Below are 15,271 nucleotides of genomic sequence, written 5' to 3' on the forward strand. Positions count from 1 at the left end.
ATTGCCACGTGACGTGACAGACAAACTGCTTAGTCCCAGGGCTGGAGGGCGGTGTGGGATAAATAAAGGCGAGAGTCTCCCTATTACAAGTCAATCTACCATGTCCTATGACTAAAAAGCTCTTATATTAAGTCAAGTCAAGTCAAGTTTATTTGTATAGCACATTTCATACACAGAGGCAATTCAAAGTGCTTCACATAAAATGGTTGACAGGAAAAGAAAAGAAAAGAAGAGAGTAAGATGGACATTTAAAAGCATCACAACAAAACTTAAAAAAAAAAAGAGTATAAAAAGTGCATTAGAATAAACGAAAAGAAGAAATAAAATGGACATTTAACAAAACTTTAAAAAAAGAGTATAAAAAGTGCAATAGGCAACAGGCGCAGCAGTTGCAGAAAGAGGACTCATTGGGTTTGCATAGTAGCTGTCAGCAGTTAAAAGCGACGGTAAACATAAAAGTCTTTAGTCTATTTTTAAAAGTAAGTAAGGTTGGGGCAGATCTGAGGTCTTCAGGCAATTTGTTCCAGCTAGCAGAAGCATAGTGGGTAAATGCAGCCTTCCCGTGATTTGATTTGATCCTAGGGACAGTTAATAAGCTGGACCCTGTTGACCTAAGAGTTCTAGACGGTTCGTATCGTGGGAGCAATTCAGCTATGTATTTTGGGCCTAGGCCATTAACACTTTCAGTGCCACGGCCCTTGGGCAAAAGGTTGCTTGCTGTGCCACATAGGCCGCAATGCATTTTAAAACAGTCATATAATTTTTTTAATAATTACTATGTAAACACTGAACACGCACAAATAACGATGAGACTCTCTTCTATCACCTGCAAAAAAAAGTTTATTGATCCCATTTTCCGTTCTTTAGTTATGAGCCGGAGAAGATAGCTTGATTGAACGAAAAACATACCTTTTTTTCTACGAGCTGAGATAATGAGCCTTTTGTGAAATTAAACATTTCAAGCACATCTCTGACTCTGAAGCTAATTTTCTGATGTCTGGGTCTGTCTGGGTGAAGTGTATGCTGCTCTGCTGCTCTCCGTGCTCCCCCCCCCCCCCCCCTCAACTGCACACGCCTCCTGGGTGTGTCTTATGTGTCTGGTGGCTCTCAGTCTCTGCTGAGTTTGCTGCGCACACACAGTGAATGGTGCGCGACATTCAGCTTTTTGGTTCCGCGTGTGTTTGTCACGGGCTGGCATGCTTCCAGTTCGGAATAATAATGCTGATTATGTGAATGTGCTGTTGCAGCGTACATGGAAGTGCTCAGTTGTGACAGCGGATGCTGCTGCTGGGGGCACAGCTGGCGTTGTGCTCGTTTATGGAGGCACGTCGATGCATACGGACGGATGCAATGCGATTTCCTCATTTTCACCAGTGACTATTTCTGTGTGTTTGGCTCCTTTTTCTCTGATCAGGAGAGTGCTGTCGCCACCTAATGGGTTTGTAAAATAGGTTATCGACCTCCAATAGCTACAATATTGTTAGAGGCGACGTAAGAAGCTTAGATCGACACCCCCCCGTCAAAAAAACAATTTGGAGTTATGACGCCATTTGGCGTCGCTGGCACTGTACGGTAAATTTCTAATGACGCCATATGGCGTCGCTGGCACTGAACGTGTTAAGTGATTTATAGACTAATAACAGTATTTTAAAATCTATTCTCTGACACACTGGCAACCAGTGTAAGGACTTAAGAACTGGAGTGATATGATCAGCTTTCTTAGTCTTCGTTAGAACTCTAGCAGCAGCATTCTGAATGAGTTGAAGTTGCCTAAGTTCTTTTTTGGAGAGACCAGAAAAAAGGCTATTGCAGTAGTCTAACCTACTATAAATGAAGGCGTGAATTAGTTTTTCTAGATCCTGTCTGGACATGTATCCCCTAATTCTTGCTATATTTTTAAGATGATAAAAAGCCGATTTTCTAAATGACTTAATGTGGGAGTTAAAGTTGAGATCGGAATCAATAATAACTCCAAGATTTTTGACTTGGTCCTTAGGCTTCAGGGATAGAGACTCAAGGCGTACAGTGATTTTAAGCCTTTGTTCTTTGGGGCCAAACACGATCACCTCAGTTTTGTCTTTGTTTAGCTGTAGGAAATTCTGGCACATCCAGTTATTTATTTGATCAATGCACTGGCACAATGATTCTATGGGGGCATAGTCAGCTGAGGAAAGAGTTATATACAACTGAGTGTCGTCTGCATAGTTATGATAGGCTACTTTGTTTTTTTGCATAATTAGGCCTAGAGGGAGCATATAAAGGTTGAAGAGAACGGGCCCCATAATGGATCCTTGAGGCACCCCACAAGTCATCCTAGTTAGGTCAGATGTGTAATTGCCAATGGAGACGAAGTACTTGAACCACTGGAGGACCGTACCCGATAGCCCAACCCAGTTTTCCAGTCTGTCCAATAAAATTGAGTGGTCAACAGTGTCAAATGCAGCGCTAAGATCCAGTAGCACTAGAATCGAATTTTTGCCTGAGTCTGTGTTCATTCTGATGTCATTTATGACTTTAGTAAGCTCGGTTTCAGTGCTGTGATGGGGGCGAAAGCCTGATTGGAGTTTATCTAGGAGATCATTTGAGGTTAGGAATCTATTGAGTTGTAGGTAAACAACCTTTTCAATTATTTTGGCTATAAAGGGGAGATTAGATATGGGTCTGTAGTTACTGATTACCGATGCATCAAGGCTACGCTTTTTTAGTAGGGGTTTAATAACTGCAGTTTTCAGGGACTCAGGAAAAGTGCCGGTCACAAGGGATCTATTAACTATTTGCAATAGGTCCGACGACAGACAGTTATAAACACTTTTAAAAAAGCTTGTTGGAAGGGTATCCAGACAGCACGAAGATGATTTAAGGCCTTGCACAGTTTCCTCTAAGATGTCGTGGTCGATAACGCTGAACTGGGACAGATTTATCGAACTAGGGATCTGCGGGTAGGATGATGTCACAGCATTTCTTGGTGTGGAGCCACTAATAGCCTGCCTGATATTAATAATTGTATCCGTAAAAAAGGCAGCAAACTCATTACATTTGACAGTAGAGAGGAATTCAGGTGCTACACAGAGAGGCGGATTAGTCAGTCTATCAACTGTGGCAAATAGAGTGCGTGCATTGTTCACATTTTTGTTAATTATCTCGGAAAAGAACGATTGTCTCGACCTTTTCAGTTTGAGGTTGTAGGAGTGAAGGCTTTCTTTGTAAATATCATAGTGAATGTGAAGATTAGTTTTCCGCCATTTACGCTCAGCTTTCCTGCAATCTTTATTTTTGCATCTAACGGATGCAGAATTTCGCCAGGGTGCTTTAATTTTGCCAGACAGCAATTTTAACCTAACAGGCGCCACACTATCAATAGTATTCAGAATTGTTGAATTGAAGTTATCAAGAATCTCATTGACAGAAGCTGATGTGGGAGGAGATAAAGAAAATGTCTCCATAAACAGCGCGCTGGTGCCTGCATTAATGTCTCGTCTTTTAACGGTTTGTGACCTATTAATGATCTCAGGGGAGATTTCCATTTCAAAAAAGATGCAAAGATGGTCAGACAACGCAACATCAATAGTCGACACAGAAGAGGACTTGAAGCCCCTAGTAATAACTAAATCCAGGGTATGGCCTCGGTTGTGAGTAGGCCCTGAAACATGTTGAGACAGATCAAAAGTATCAAGTAAGATATTCAGTTCTTTGGCAAAATTATCCGTCGGGTTATCAATATGAATATTGAAATCCCCAGCAATAGATATACAATCATGTTCCATGAAAATTAAGGAGAGTAGATCAGCAAATTCAACGAGAAAGCTGGCTGAGTATTTTGGTGGTCTATAGATATTCAGCAGTAACACAGTGGTTGAGCATTTCAATATAGCAGCAAGGTATTCAAACGATGGAAAGTCTCCAAATGTTACCTGCTTACATTGAAACATATCAGAAAAGACAATCGCTACTCCCCCCCCCCCCTCTTATCAGCTCTGGGAGTGTCAATGAAGCTATAATTAGGCGGTGCTCTTTCGGACAGAACAGCCACTCTGTTATTCATATCGAGCCAGGTTTCGGTGAGGAACATTAAATCCAGATTATGACTGGTAATCTGGATTACAGTAAAAAATGTCAAAAATCTTACTGATTGGGGCTTTAACTAGCTATTTCAAATACATTTTCAAATATATTTTCAAAATACTGATTTTAAAAAGCAATTTCAAATCGCAATTAGAAATACAATTCCAAATAGTGATTTTAAATAGGAATGAGGAATTGACCTTTTAAATGCCCAATTAAAATATGTATTGCTAATTCCATTTTTAAATTGACTGGAATACTTCATTTGTGAATTATTTTTGTAATTACTCTTTTTAATTGAACAATTAGATAAAAATTAATGAAATACTTTATTACATTCCGCAAGACTATTTTGGTCCTCCATATAGGCAAGGCATTGACTAAAACTTTTTTATTTTAGTTAGTTTTGTAAAGACACAATACAGTTTCAGTTAGTTATCGTTTTTTAAGCCTAATTCTTATTTGTATTTAAGTTAACGGAAATGTTAAACCTTGTTCTCTTCTTCTTCAGTACCTTTGAGCACTGGCTGCGGATTCACCGTCCAAACCCGAACCAATACCCACATGACCATGCTCCCATTGGCCACAACGCCGGCTACCACATGGTGCCCTTCCTGCCTCTCTTTCGAAACGGAGACTACTTCCTCACCAGCAAGAAACTGGGATATGAATACGAATATCTGTTGGAAGGCGGTCAGTGCAAAAAGATACATCCAGTGAATGAGGTGTTCTTTAATGTTTTCTTCATAGTTTTTTTTTTGCGATATTAAATTATTAACCTATCATCATTAATATATTTGATTGACAATGTCTTTTTTTCTTTTTATGCAAGAAATAATCATCCAGACACCCTCTGTATTGTACATAGATAGATAGATATTTTTATTCAAGTGTCATGCACACAGGGTGCCCAGCCCGCATGGGCTTATAAGACACTAAAGACAACAATCTTGCAATCTTGCATGGTGTGTAAACAATTTGACACAAACATACAGTATGTATGCATATATATACACACACACACAGTGTGTATGCATATATAAACATATCCACACTGGATACATATACACAAACGTACACATTATAGAACTCAAATCAAATATACAGCATCTTTTTTCTCTTTTCCCAGGCTTTAGAAATGAAATTGGCTGCATGGAATGCTCCCTTTCTAAAACATAATTAAAAAAATTTGTAATCATCCAAATAAAAAAAATCATTATATAGCAAGCTCATTTTCTCGAAAAGCACATGTCTAAATTCATCATACAGAGGACAGAAGAACATAAAATGAATTTAATTTTCAATCTGTTCTAGATCACAGAACAGGCAAAGTCTCTGTTCCTCAGGTACACCGCTGAACCTACCTGTCTCTATGGCAAGAGGCAAGGTACCTGACCTGAGTGTAGCTGGGCACAGAGAGATCTTTGTGTTTTGGATAGATTTTGTTCAACATATTTTTCTACTTCATAAGTATTTTTTATAAGACAATAAGTTCTTAATTTAGGCTTATTCCATATTTCTATAGTCCATTTTTCTTTATGTAATTGGAAGAAAGCTTTTTTAATTTCTTGAATATTACAACGTAGTCTATTGTGAAATATGAATGAGAAATCAGAAATGTAAAATAAAGATTTCACCTCACTGGCCCAGGGAGATAGTTTTGATGTTTCCCAATTCAAAATCTTTCTCGTCAGCCTATAATCAGGCATATTTACCAGTCTGTTCCATAAACAAAGCATTTCACATTTATGCCTGACATTTGACGGTTCCCATGTCTCCACAAATGGCTGCTATTGGAGAATGTTTATGAACTCTCAAAAAGGAGCGAATAGCCCTGTATTGTACTGTGTTAGATTTGGTCTGTTCGTTAAAGCCCCAGACCCCAGCTGCATAGTCTGAAACAGGACATACACAGGATCTATACAATTGAGTAAATGACTTAAAGCCTAGTAGGTCTCTACAGTTTTTGACTTTGCTCAGTACAGAGCCCAAAGCTCTGCCAGCTGAGTCTGATAGAGTGCCTATAGCTGGGTTGAAGGTCAGCTGATCGTCCAATGTCAGGCCAAGGTACTTATACTGATTTGCATAGGTCAATGTGTTTGATCCAAAATTAAATACAAATGAACTTCTTTGTACAGAGTGTTTTCTGAAATGAACAATTTTCGTTTTCTCCTGATTTATCACAAGTCTCCATTTTTTACACCAATCTTTTTTTTTTACAATCCCCCTTTATCATGAAATGGTTCAGTCCTGCCTCAGGCCTGCCCCCAAACTAGGCAGGAACAAACGTTATAGAGAGATGAAGTGCTACTAGCACACAGATGCTGGTCAGCAGTGAAGCAGCAGCATCATGTCTAAGCTTGTTAAAGGATAATTTCGTTTTTTTACACCACGGTCCTCATTTCCAGCTTAAAATATGATGTTTTACTCACCCAAATACCTTTGGTTTCATTCGGATCCCCAAAGAAGATCTGTCGCACTGAGTACACTCCTCAAACAGGCTACAACGGGAGCATACGGGGCAAGCTCCATGATGCGCTCTGTAAATAACACTTTTTCTGTCACGCCGTGCTCCATATCCTCATTATATGATACATAAATACACGTGAGGCTGTTTGTACGCCTCCGGGCTGTTCAGGTCTCCTCATACGGGGTCTGTGAATCCAAATCTCGTTCATCCTGTTCAGAATCAGATCAGAATCAGAATCAGAATCAGAAAGACTTTAATGATCCCCGGAGGGAAATTGGGACAAGTTACAGTAGCTCGCTCACAGAACACACACAGCATAAAAATAAACAGTAGTAAATGTGATAATAAGCAAAATAAGCAGAATAAGAACACAACATAGCATAGAATAGACAGTAGTAAATGCGATAGAAGCAAAAATAAGTAGAATACGTCTAAAGTAAGCAAAATACGTAGAGTAAGTATACATTACGTACATTAGGTGCCAATACGAGTTCAAGTCTTGTGAGAGTTTCCACACCGGCTGCTCTGAAGTTACAGGAGACATTCCCCTCGTGATTATTGTCTTGTTCACAACAACTTGAAGATGGCCGCCCTTATCGATTTGAGCCAGAGTATATGCTTGAAGAGTTGGCCGAAATTGAAGAGGAGAGAGAGGGACAGCAGGACGAACAAGCCGCTGCACGGCCGAGAATAAATGGTGATTGGTGGTGTTCATGTGGACGCTGTAACTCTCACGGTTCACCCCATATGGAAAAATAAATAGAAGAAACATATATGAAGTCCTGTTGCCTCCAATAGCAAATCTTTATGTTTTATATGTATTGTATGTCTTATATGTAAACTCTTGAAAGTGGCCCCTTTCATATTCTTCTCATATAAGTGAATTAAGCTAATTATATATAAATCAAGTAAACATCATGTATGTAGCATATAAGGAAAGTGCATCGGAAATTGTATTTTCCATACATGTTCAATATAATGTTTGTCATTTTTAATTATATGAGACATATGCTTTTTATAGATGAATATATGCCATTATATCTATGTTTTTTGTATGTAAAATGCATTTAATTTAAAAGAAAAGTATGCTTTCTTTATATGTTTTTTCTAAGATTGTTATATGTCAGCCAATTAATATTACCATATAGGTATAAAAAACATATACATTATATATATGTTTTTAGTATGTTAAGTGTATGGTAAAATATACTTTCTTTATGTTTTTTTAATACAATTTTTATATGTCCGACAATAAGAAATTACCATAGCAGTATAAAAAAATATATACTTTATTTATACAATTTCATACAGGTTTCTGTTGTCAAAAACGTTGTTAATAATAATAATAATGATAATAATATTTGTGCTTTTCATACAACTATTCACCTTATGTAGAAGAGACCGTCTGGCTTGAGAGACTAACAGGAAGTGTAAATACAATCGGAAGTTCCGATTGTTTCCGATTGTATTTACACTTCCTGTGACTCATACACCTAGTCTGACTCATAATCCAAGTCAAACTAGTTTGAGCAGGTAAAACAGCAAGCATTTTGAACAGTAAGTCGTGATACGATGGGTCAAGTGGGCGGGGCTATATGAGGTGAATAGCAACAGTTTTCTTTTCACACTTGGAGCAACTGCAATGTATGACACCACACAAAATCAACGAGTAAATAGATGAGACATGAAAGTTTGTTAGTAACTAGGAATTGGCAGATAATTTACTAATACATTTAAATTACACAAGATTAATAATGAATATACAGTACATTCATTTGAAAGAATTCTGACTAAATAAATGGCTTAAAGGGGATTAGGGAATGTCACAAAATATGCCCAAGGACACTTAAGGACAGTTGACAGTTGGACAGTCATTATCTACTCACCCACATGCCAGTGGAAGGTCAGGTGAAGTTTTTTAGTCCACAAAACATTCCTGGAGCCGACACAATTTCTTTTCTTTTTTTTATACAGGGGTAGTCTCACTGAGAGCAATGCTCTCTTTTTCAAGAGCGTCCTGTTCACATTCACACACACACACACACTCACTCACACACACCTGGAAGCTGACCAGTACAAGCTGTCCAGTACTGATCTGTTGGCCACTGAGCAGCTCCACTGGAGCAGTTGGGGTTAAGGGCCTTGCTCAAGGGCACCACAGTGGTGGTAATGAGGGAGGGGCAAGTGCTGCCTTTTCACTTTCCCCACCCAGATTTATCCTGCCGGTCCCGGAGATTGAACCGACGACCTTCCGGTCACAAGCTCGCTTCTCTATCCATTGGGCCAACATTGAAGTGGATGTGACCAACTTTCAAACTTTCTCGTAATCCAAGTGTCTGAAAGCCCTGAGATGCCAAGTTGACTTGAAAAAGACGTCCTTTACACAATGTTTTTCGCTGAAATGTTCATACTGTAGCTACATAGCTCCCAGTCGTGTCCATGTTAAAGGAGAATTCAGTTTTTTTACACCCCGGACCTTATTTCCAGCTTAAAATATTATGTTTTACTCACCCAGATAACTTTGGTATCATTCGGATCCCCATAGAAAATATTCACATCCGAGTAGAGCCCTCGAACAGTCCAAAATTGGCGAAAACGGGACATACCAAGTACACACTGTAACTAACAATTTCTGCAATGTAGCGGTTCATATCCTCATATTGTCCATAAACAAATGTGAATCTGTCTATTCTCCTCCGGGCTGCCTCGGTTTCCTAATCCGGGGTCTGTGACTCCAACAGAGGCATTCCTCGTCTGTGGGCATACAGTGGGTTATAGCGTCCACAGGAACACCACCACCAGTCACCATTTGTTCTCGGCCGTGCAGCGGCTTGTTCGTCCTTGGCCTGTTGTTCCTCTCTCCTCGTCGTCCGCTCTTTTCAAGAAATGCCGCCAGTGCGCGGTGACCCCCTAGTAGACAAATCAGTCAGCAGGAAACTCACGAGACTTCAGCGGGACTTGAGCAAGAGTTGGATTCACAGACCCCGGATGAGGATATTGAGGCTGCCCGGAGGAGAATAGATGGATTCACATTCATTTATGGAAGATATTATGAGGATATGAACCGCTATGTTGCAGAAAATACGTTATTTACAGTGTGTACTACATATGCCCCGTTTTGGCCAGTTCCAGCACTCTACTCGGACCTGAATATCTTCTATGGGGATCCGAATGAAACCAAAAATATCTGGGTGAGTAAAACATCATATTTTAAGCTGGAAATAAGGTCCAGGGTAAAAAACCAGAATTCTCCTTTAAAGCTCTGAACTAGTGCACAAGCTTGAAGGTGCGTACATGCTGCATGCACTCTTCCTCTGGATCTCAACTGCTCCATTGAATTCCAGGTGTGTAGCAAACACTTTTCACAAAAATCCAGGAAAGAGAAATGGAATTACTCGCGCACCCACGTTGCTCAAGAAGAATCTGCAGGTTCTGGTTGTTTGAGGTGATGTGAGAAGAGACGTCCAGCGGTCGTCAACGAACACACCTCGGTTCTTGGCAGTCGGGGATGGAGCCACGGCTATGTTCTTCATGTAGCCACAATGGAAGAACAGGATCTGCAGGGGTCCTAGTGAGAACAAGTGTGTAATAGAGAATAACCAGAATTAAAACTTTATATGGGTGCAAGGGCCTACCAATAACACTGTGATCATGAACCATAGATTGCAAGAACAAAATAAAATAAAAAATAAAGTACCTTGAGAAAGAACATATATCTGATCTGTGATAAACCATTGACTGAGGTATACAGTAAATATAACAAATCACCATAAATAAGTCATAGTGAATATTTTTCATCAAGTTGAATTTTAGTTGAATAGAAAATCAAACTTACGGGGTGCTCTTTGACTGGTTTGCCCACATCCTCCCTCAGGCACATATGAGGCACTTCACCAGGGACTCTCTTCTGGTATTCTAGTCCAGGCGAGCTCTGCAGCTCTCCCTCTCTGATTCTGAAAGTATTTTCTCTACGGCTGTAGCCTCTGGTGAAAGGGAAAATTAGGATTAGCGACAATAATGTTACTAACACAGAAACACGTTGGCCTCTGACATTGTAAAGCAGTTGCATAGGTTTCCTTTATGCCTGTTGAAAACAGGATTAAATATGATATTTTAATGGCCATCATGTTCATTTTAAATGGTATACGCAAGTGTTGTACAATCTAAGACTGCATGCATAGCTTGTAAATGGGCAAAAACAATGGAAATATGAGTGAAAATGGCTAACAGCAACATATTTGTTGTTTTTTCTGTTCCCCCCCCCACCATATTTTTCCCCCAATTGTACTTGGCCAATATCCCCCTGCTGCCCTGGCAGGACGTAGCACGTGGGAGGATCACGCTATTCCCACCAGATCCCTTTTGCCCTGACCAGAGGAGGCGCTAGTGCAGTGACCAGTACACATACAACTAATCCGTCTTCCCACCCAGACACAGCCAATCATGCTTGTATGGACGCCCAACCAAGCCGGAGGTAACACGGGGACCGCGAACCTGCGACCCTCGTGTTGGTAGTCAGGGAATCTACCGCTACACTACCCAGACGCCCAACAGCAACATATTTGTTGAGCCTGGTAGTTGGTAATAAACACTAGATCAATAGTATTGCCATGTACATGTACAGACTGACAACAGGCAGTTCAGTTAAGTTGTGGACCAGTGTTGTCATTCATGCACAAATTACATCAATGGTCCACAACTTAACTCAAATCAATCAAATAAATAACTGTCAAACTAAATGAATGTCTGGAAAAACTGTTTCCAGTTTTCAGATGTGTGAGATCATGTCCAAAATAAATCAGCCTTGTTTTTGGTGACTTTCTCCTTTAAGCTTGAGTATAAATTCCAGTGTGGTCATATTACCTTTGTTGTGCTAGCCTATGGAATTTGTTCGGTCTGTTCCGTCACCTTCTGGAGAGATGTCGGCAACAGGACTCCTGTGTTCCTGAGGATACCAAACGACAACATAGCAAATCAGCAAAAAAGCACAGTATACCAGGATGCATTGTACAATACAAACTATAACCTGATTACACTAAGTCTACTGTGTACAGTAGACTGTGTAATTAAAAATGATAATGTAACACAGGTAATCAGTGATGTTGGTGTTAAGGGCAGTTTATAGTAGTGATTTATGATGCTTGCCACCAACCATGATCATATTAATTAATTCTCTCATCAATGTCCATTGATAGAATATGATCATGGTCAGTGGCGACATCATAAATCACAGTAAATTGCCCTTTACACTGTAGGTCAAGAGAACAGTGGAAAAAGAACAAAGAAAAAACACAGGCTATTTAGTTGAAAGCAGCCGATCCTAAATTCACCTCGGTTTCTTATCTTCTGACTTCTCTAACATGCCTGCTTATCAATGGTTCCTAAACATACATTTTAATAATTATGGCCAATGACATGCTATTTTACATGGACGACATCAGTACATTATACTGTAGACTTGAGCTAGCTCAACATGCTAGCTAAACTAAACAGGCCGTCATCAGCGCGAGGTACATTTGCACTGGGGTAATGGCGTTAGCTACTAGGTTACTCAATATTCAAACTAGCAAAACTATCTAACAGAACACTAACCTGGCCTTACCCTGCTAGCTGGCGCTCAGTATAAACGAGGAGCGCCCGGCGGCTAGCAGGAAAGCCTGGCCCTGGTATGTATCAGTCCCACTGGCTAATTATTAGCAACATTCGGCAACATTGGCTAAGCGGCTAAGGGTTAGCCTACAAACTAAACGTTTTGCAATATACTGCATACAGTTAAAATATAAAGGCATGATCGTGTAACACTCACCCAAGCAAGGGCTCCAGACTGCGACCATTTCGCCGTATTAACCATTTCTTGACTCTGGGGACAGCTAACGTTACAGCATGCCGCTCAAATTCAAACAAACAGTCCTGTCAAAGCGAGTCAAACACACGGACCAGACTTCCGTTGTTACCCTTCAAAATAAAGGCGTAAAATGCTCTGTAGTGTAACTGAATTAAACCTAAATCACTCTGAGCCATATTATTACAGACGGTTTTAACTTGCCAACATAAACATTCTACAGTGATGGCTCTGAGGTCTAACAAACCACACCGTTTTACTTAATATGAAGCTAGCTAGCTAGACAAATTGAATGAGATGGCCTAAAAGGCTTTTCTTTTGAAAACGCGCGGTGTGTCGTGAGTGTGTATCTTTCCATTTGTCATGTTCTCATAACGTGTGTGTGTGTGTGTGTGTGTGTGTGTGTGTGTGTGTGTGTGTGTGTGTGTGTGTGTGTGTGTGTGTGTGTGTGTGTGTGTGTGTGTGTGTGTGTGTGTGTGTGTGTGTGTGTGTGTGTGTGTGTGTGCGTGCGTGCGTGCGTGCGTGCGTGCGTTTGTTTGCTTGTTTGTCTGGTTTTACCAAGCTCTTTGGACATGTGTAATGTTTTTTTTGCATGTTTTGGCATGCTTGGAGATTTATTTTCATTTATTGACAGCTAGATTTTTACTGAAAATATTTCCCCCAAAATGGCCAGTCCTACACATAACATAACAGCAGGTTAAATTATATAATTTAATTAATTTTTTAATTCGTTTTTTAATTTTTAATTTAGTTGTGGCAGTGTGGTAGAGCCTCTGGAGATGATCCTGAGGGCCCTCCATCCATTGATTTCAATGCACCCCTGGTCGGATTGGGCTGAAAATTAGCATGGTGGTGGGTTATGATCCGGGGAAGGTCATGGGCAAGGCGTCAAGTCCTGGAACCACCTAGAAAGTCCTGGAAAGTTCTGGAAACCACCTATACGCCCGCACATAGGTCAGATGTCGTAACCTCTCATTTTACTTTTTAAATATACTTTATTAAATTATTCAGTCAGGGGTAACAAACATTTACACAAATATATATTTTATATATATATATATATATATATATATATATATATATATATATATATATATATATATCTAATAGATCTATTAGAAGGTGAGCAGTTGCCAGGTTGTGGGTCTTTTTGTTCTTATGTTCAGTGTTCTTTGTCTTTTAAGTTCCGATTTGATTTGTTTATAGACCACTTCACCTGGGATGACAGCTAAGTGGATAACTGTGGCACACCTCGTCTTCCACAATTTTGCTGCGACCACACAAACAATTGTCCAGAAAAAGTCCTGGTGTGGTCCTGGCATTATTCCATTAAAGACACGATACATCACGGCATTATAATTCACAGTAATATTAAAACCAATACTTTCCATTTTCCCCCACACATATGTAGATCTCTCACAATTTAGGAGCAAATGCTCTATATATCTTAAATGATAGAAAACATACTGTGCACTTATTCTTCAGTATTTATTGAAAATCACTCCAAACAGCCAAGATGATCTCATTCGATTTTTCTAGTTTCATAAGTAAAATGGTATGGTTTGTCTTAGACCTCCCAGGCCAGGCAGAACCATCAGGAGGACCAGGTCTGTCCCCCGGGCCACATAATGCCCAGGTCTGCGTTAAAGTGTTGAATGAATGGACGGATAGACTGACACATGATATTGGGGCAATACAGCTGACCAAAAATCTATATTAATTCAATGTTGTCTTTTCAACATTGAAAAAGCACAGAATTAGACTATCAACATTGATTCAATGTTATTATAGCCTTGAATATTCAACCAACAAAAAATATTATTATGATGGAATTCCAACATTGAATCAATATCATCTTGCTATCTATCCATCCATCTATCCATTTATTTTAATGTAAGATGCAGGATGTCCTGCGCACAATATTTTTTTTTATGGCAAAGGCATGACCTGCCCTACTCTGCCTCTGATTGGCTTATACCCTGATATTTTACCCTAAGCTTAACCAATCATCATTCCTCATGGCTAAACCCAGCCATGCCTTCACCATCCTAGATGCCTTCTAAAACAATCCTAAGATGGCAAAGGCATGACCGTCCCTATTCTGCCTCTGATTGGCTTACCCTAACCTTAACAAATCTCCTAATGCCTAAACCTAACCAACCGATCTTCCCGTTTGGAGGCGGATCCAGAGTCAGCTGCTATCTGGGTACATAATGTCTTATATGTTGTTTTTTTTAAATATCAGGTGGCAAGCTCGGGCTTGGGCAGATGGAGCCCCGGAAGTGATACTAAAAGCTGTAGTTCCTCGAATGGCCACTTGAGGCTGGCTCCAAAAGGGAATCGTTCCCAATTCGCCCCCATGTTAAAATGCCTGACTTTACAACTAGATTAAACATGTTTACAGCCTGATGCAGCTACAGCTCTGTGGGAAACCCTTGATCTTGTGCCGTCTCGTGCGAGCTGCGCAAGAACCCCAAGATGGCGATGGCCACACTCCCAGCTTCAAAACTGGGATGTCCAAAAATCAATGGGTGATGTTACGATGACTTAATTTTTTGAACACTTGCAAGATTTTGGTTTCACTATGGTTGCCCAACTCATAGAAGTTTGATAGTACACAAATCTTCTAAGGATCTTGTATGTGGATTTACTGTTATATATATTTCTTACGAGTTCCCAAATCATATAAGTTTCATTTTCCACAAATTTACTAAGAATATTGTATGTAGATTTACTGTCATATATAGTTCTTGTAAGTGACCAAATTATATAAGTTTCACTTTACACAAATTTACTATGGATCTTATATCTGGTTTGACTGTCATATATATTACTTACATATTACTTACAAGTTTCAGGTAAAACATATACAAATTTAGTAAAATCTTTTCCATATG

General features: G+C 39.7%; 1 protein-coding gene across 1 annotated transcript in view; it reads left to right on the forward strand.

Moving 5' to 3' along the window:
• Positions 1-15,271, forward strand: part of LOC310794894 (tyrosinase-like) — a gene marked incomplete at both ends in the record, with an annotated part of 47,830 nt that overhangs the window by 31,108 nt on the left and 1,451 nt on the right. The window contains 2 exons of the mRNA XM_083656934.1: positions 4,574-4,755; positions 5,384-5,444. Of these exons, the coding sequence (XP_083513060.1) occupies positions 4,574-4,755; positions 5,384-5,444 (243 nt within the window). The remainder of the gene's footprint in view (positions 1-4,573; positions 4,756-5,383; positions 5,445-15,271) is intronic.

This window comes from Poromitra crassiceps, assembly GCF_964638095.1.
Source record: "Poromitra crassiceps genome assembly, chromosome: 20".
Lineage (NCBI taxonomy): Eukaryota > Metazoa > Chordata > Actinopteri > Beryciformes > Melamphaidae > Poromitra > Poromitra crassiceps.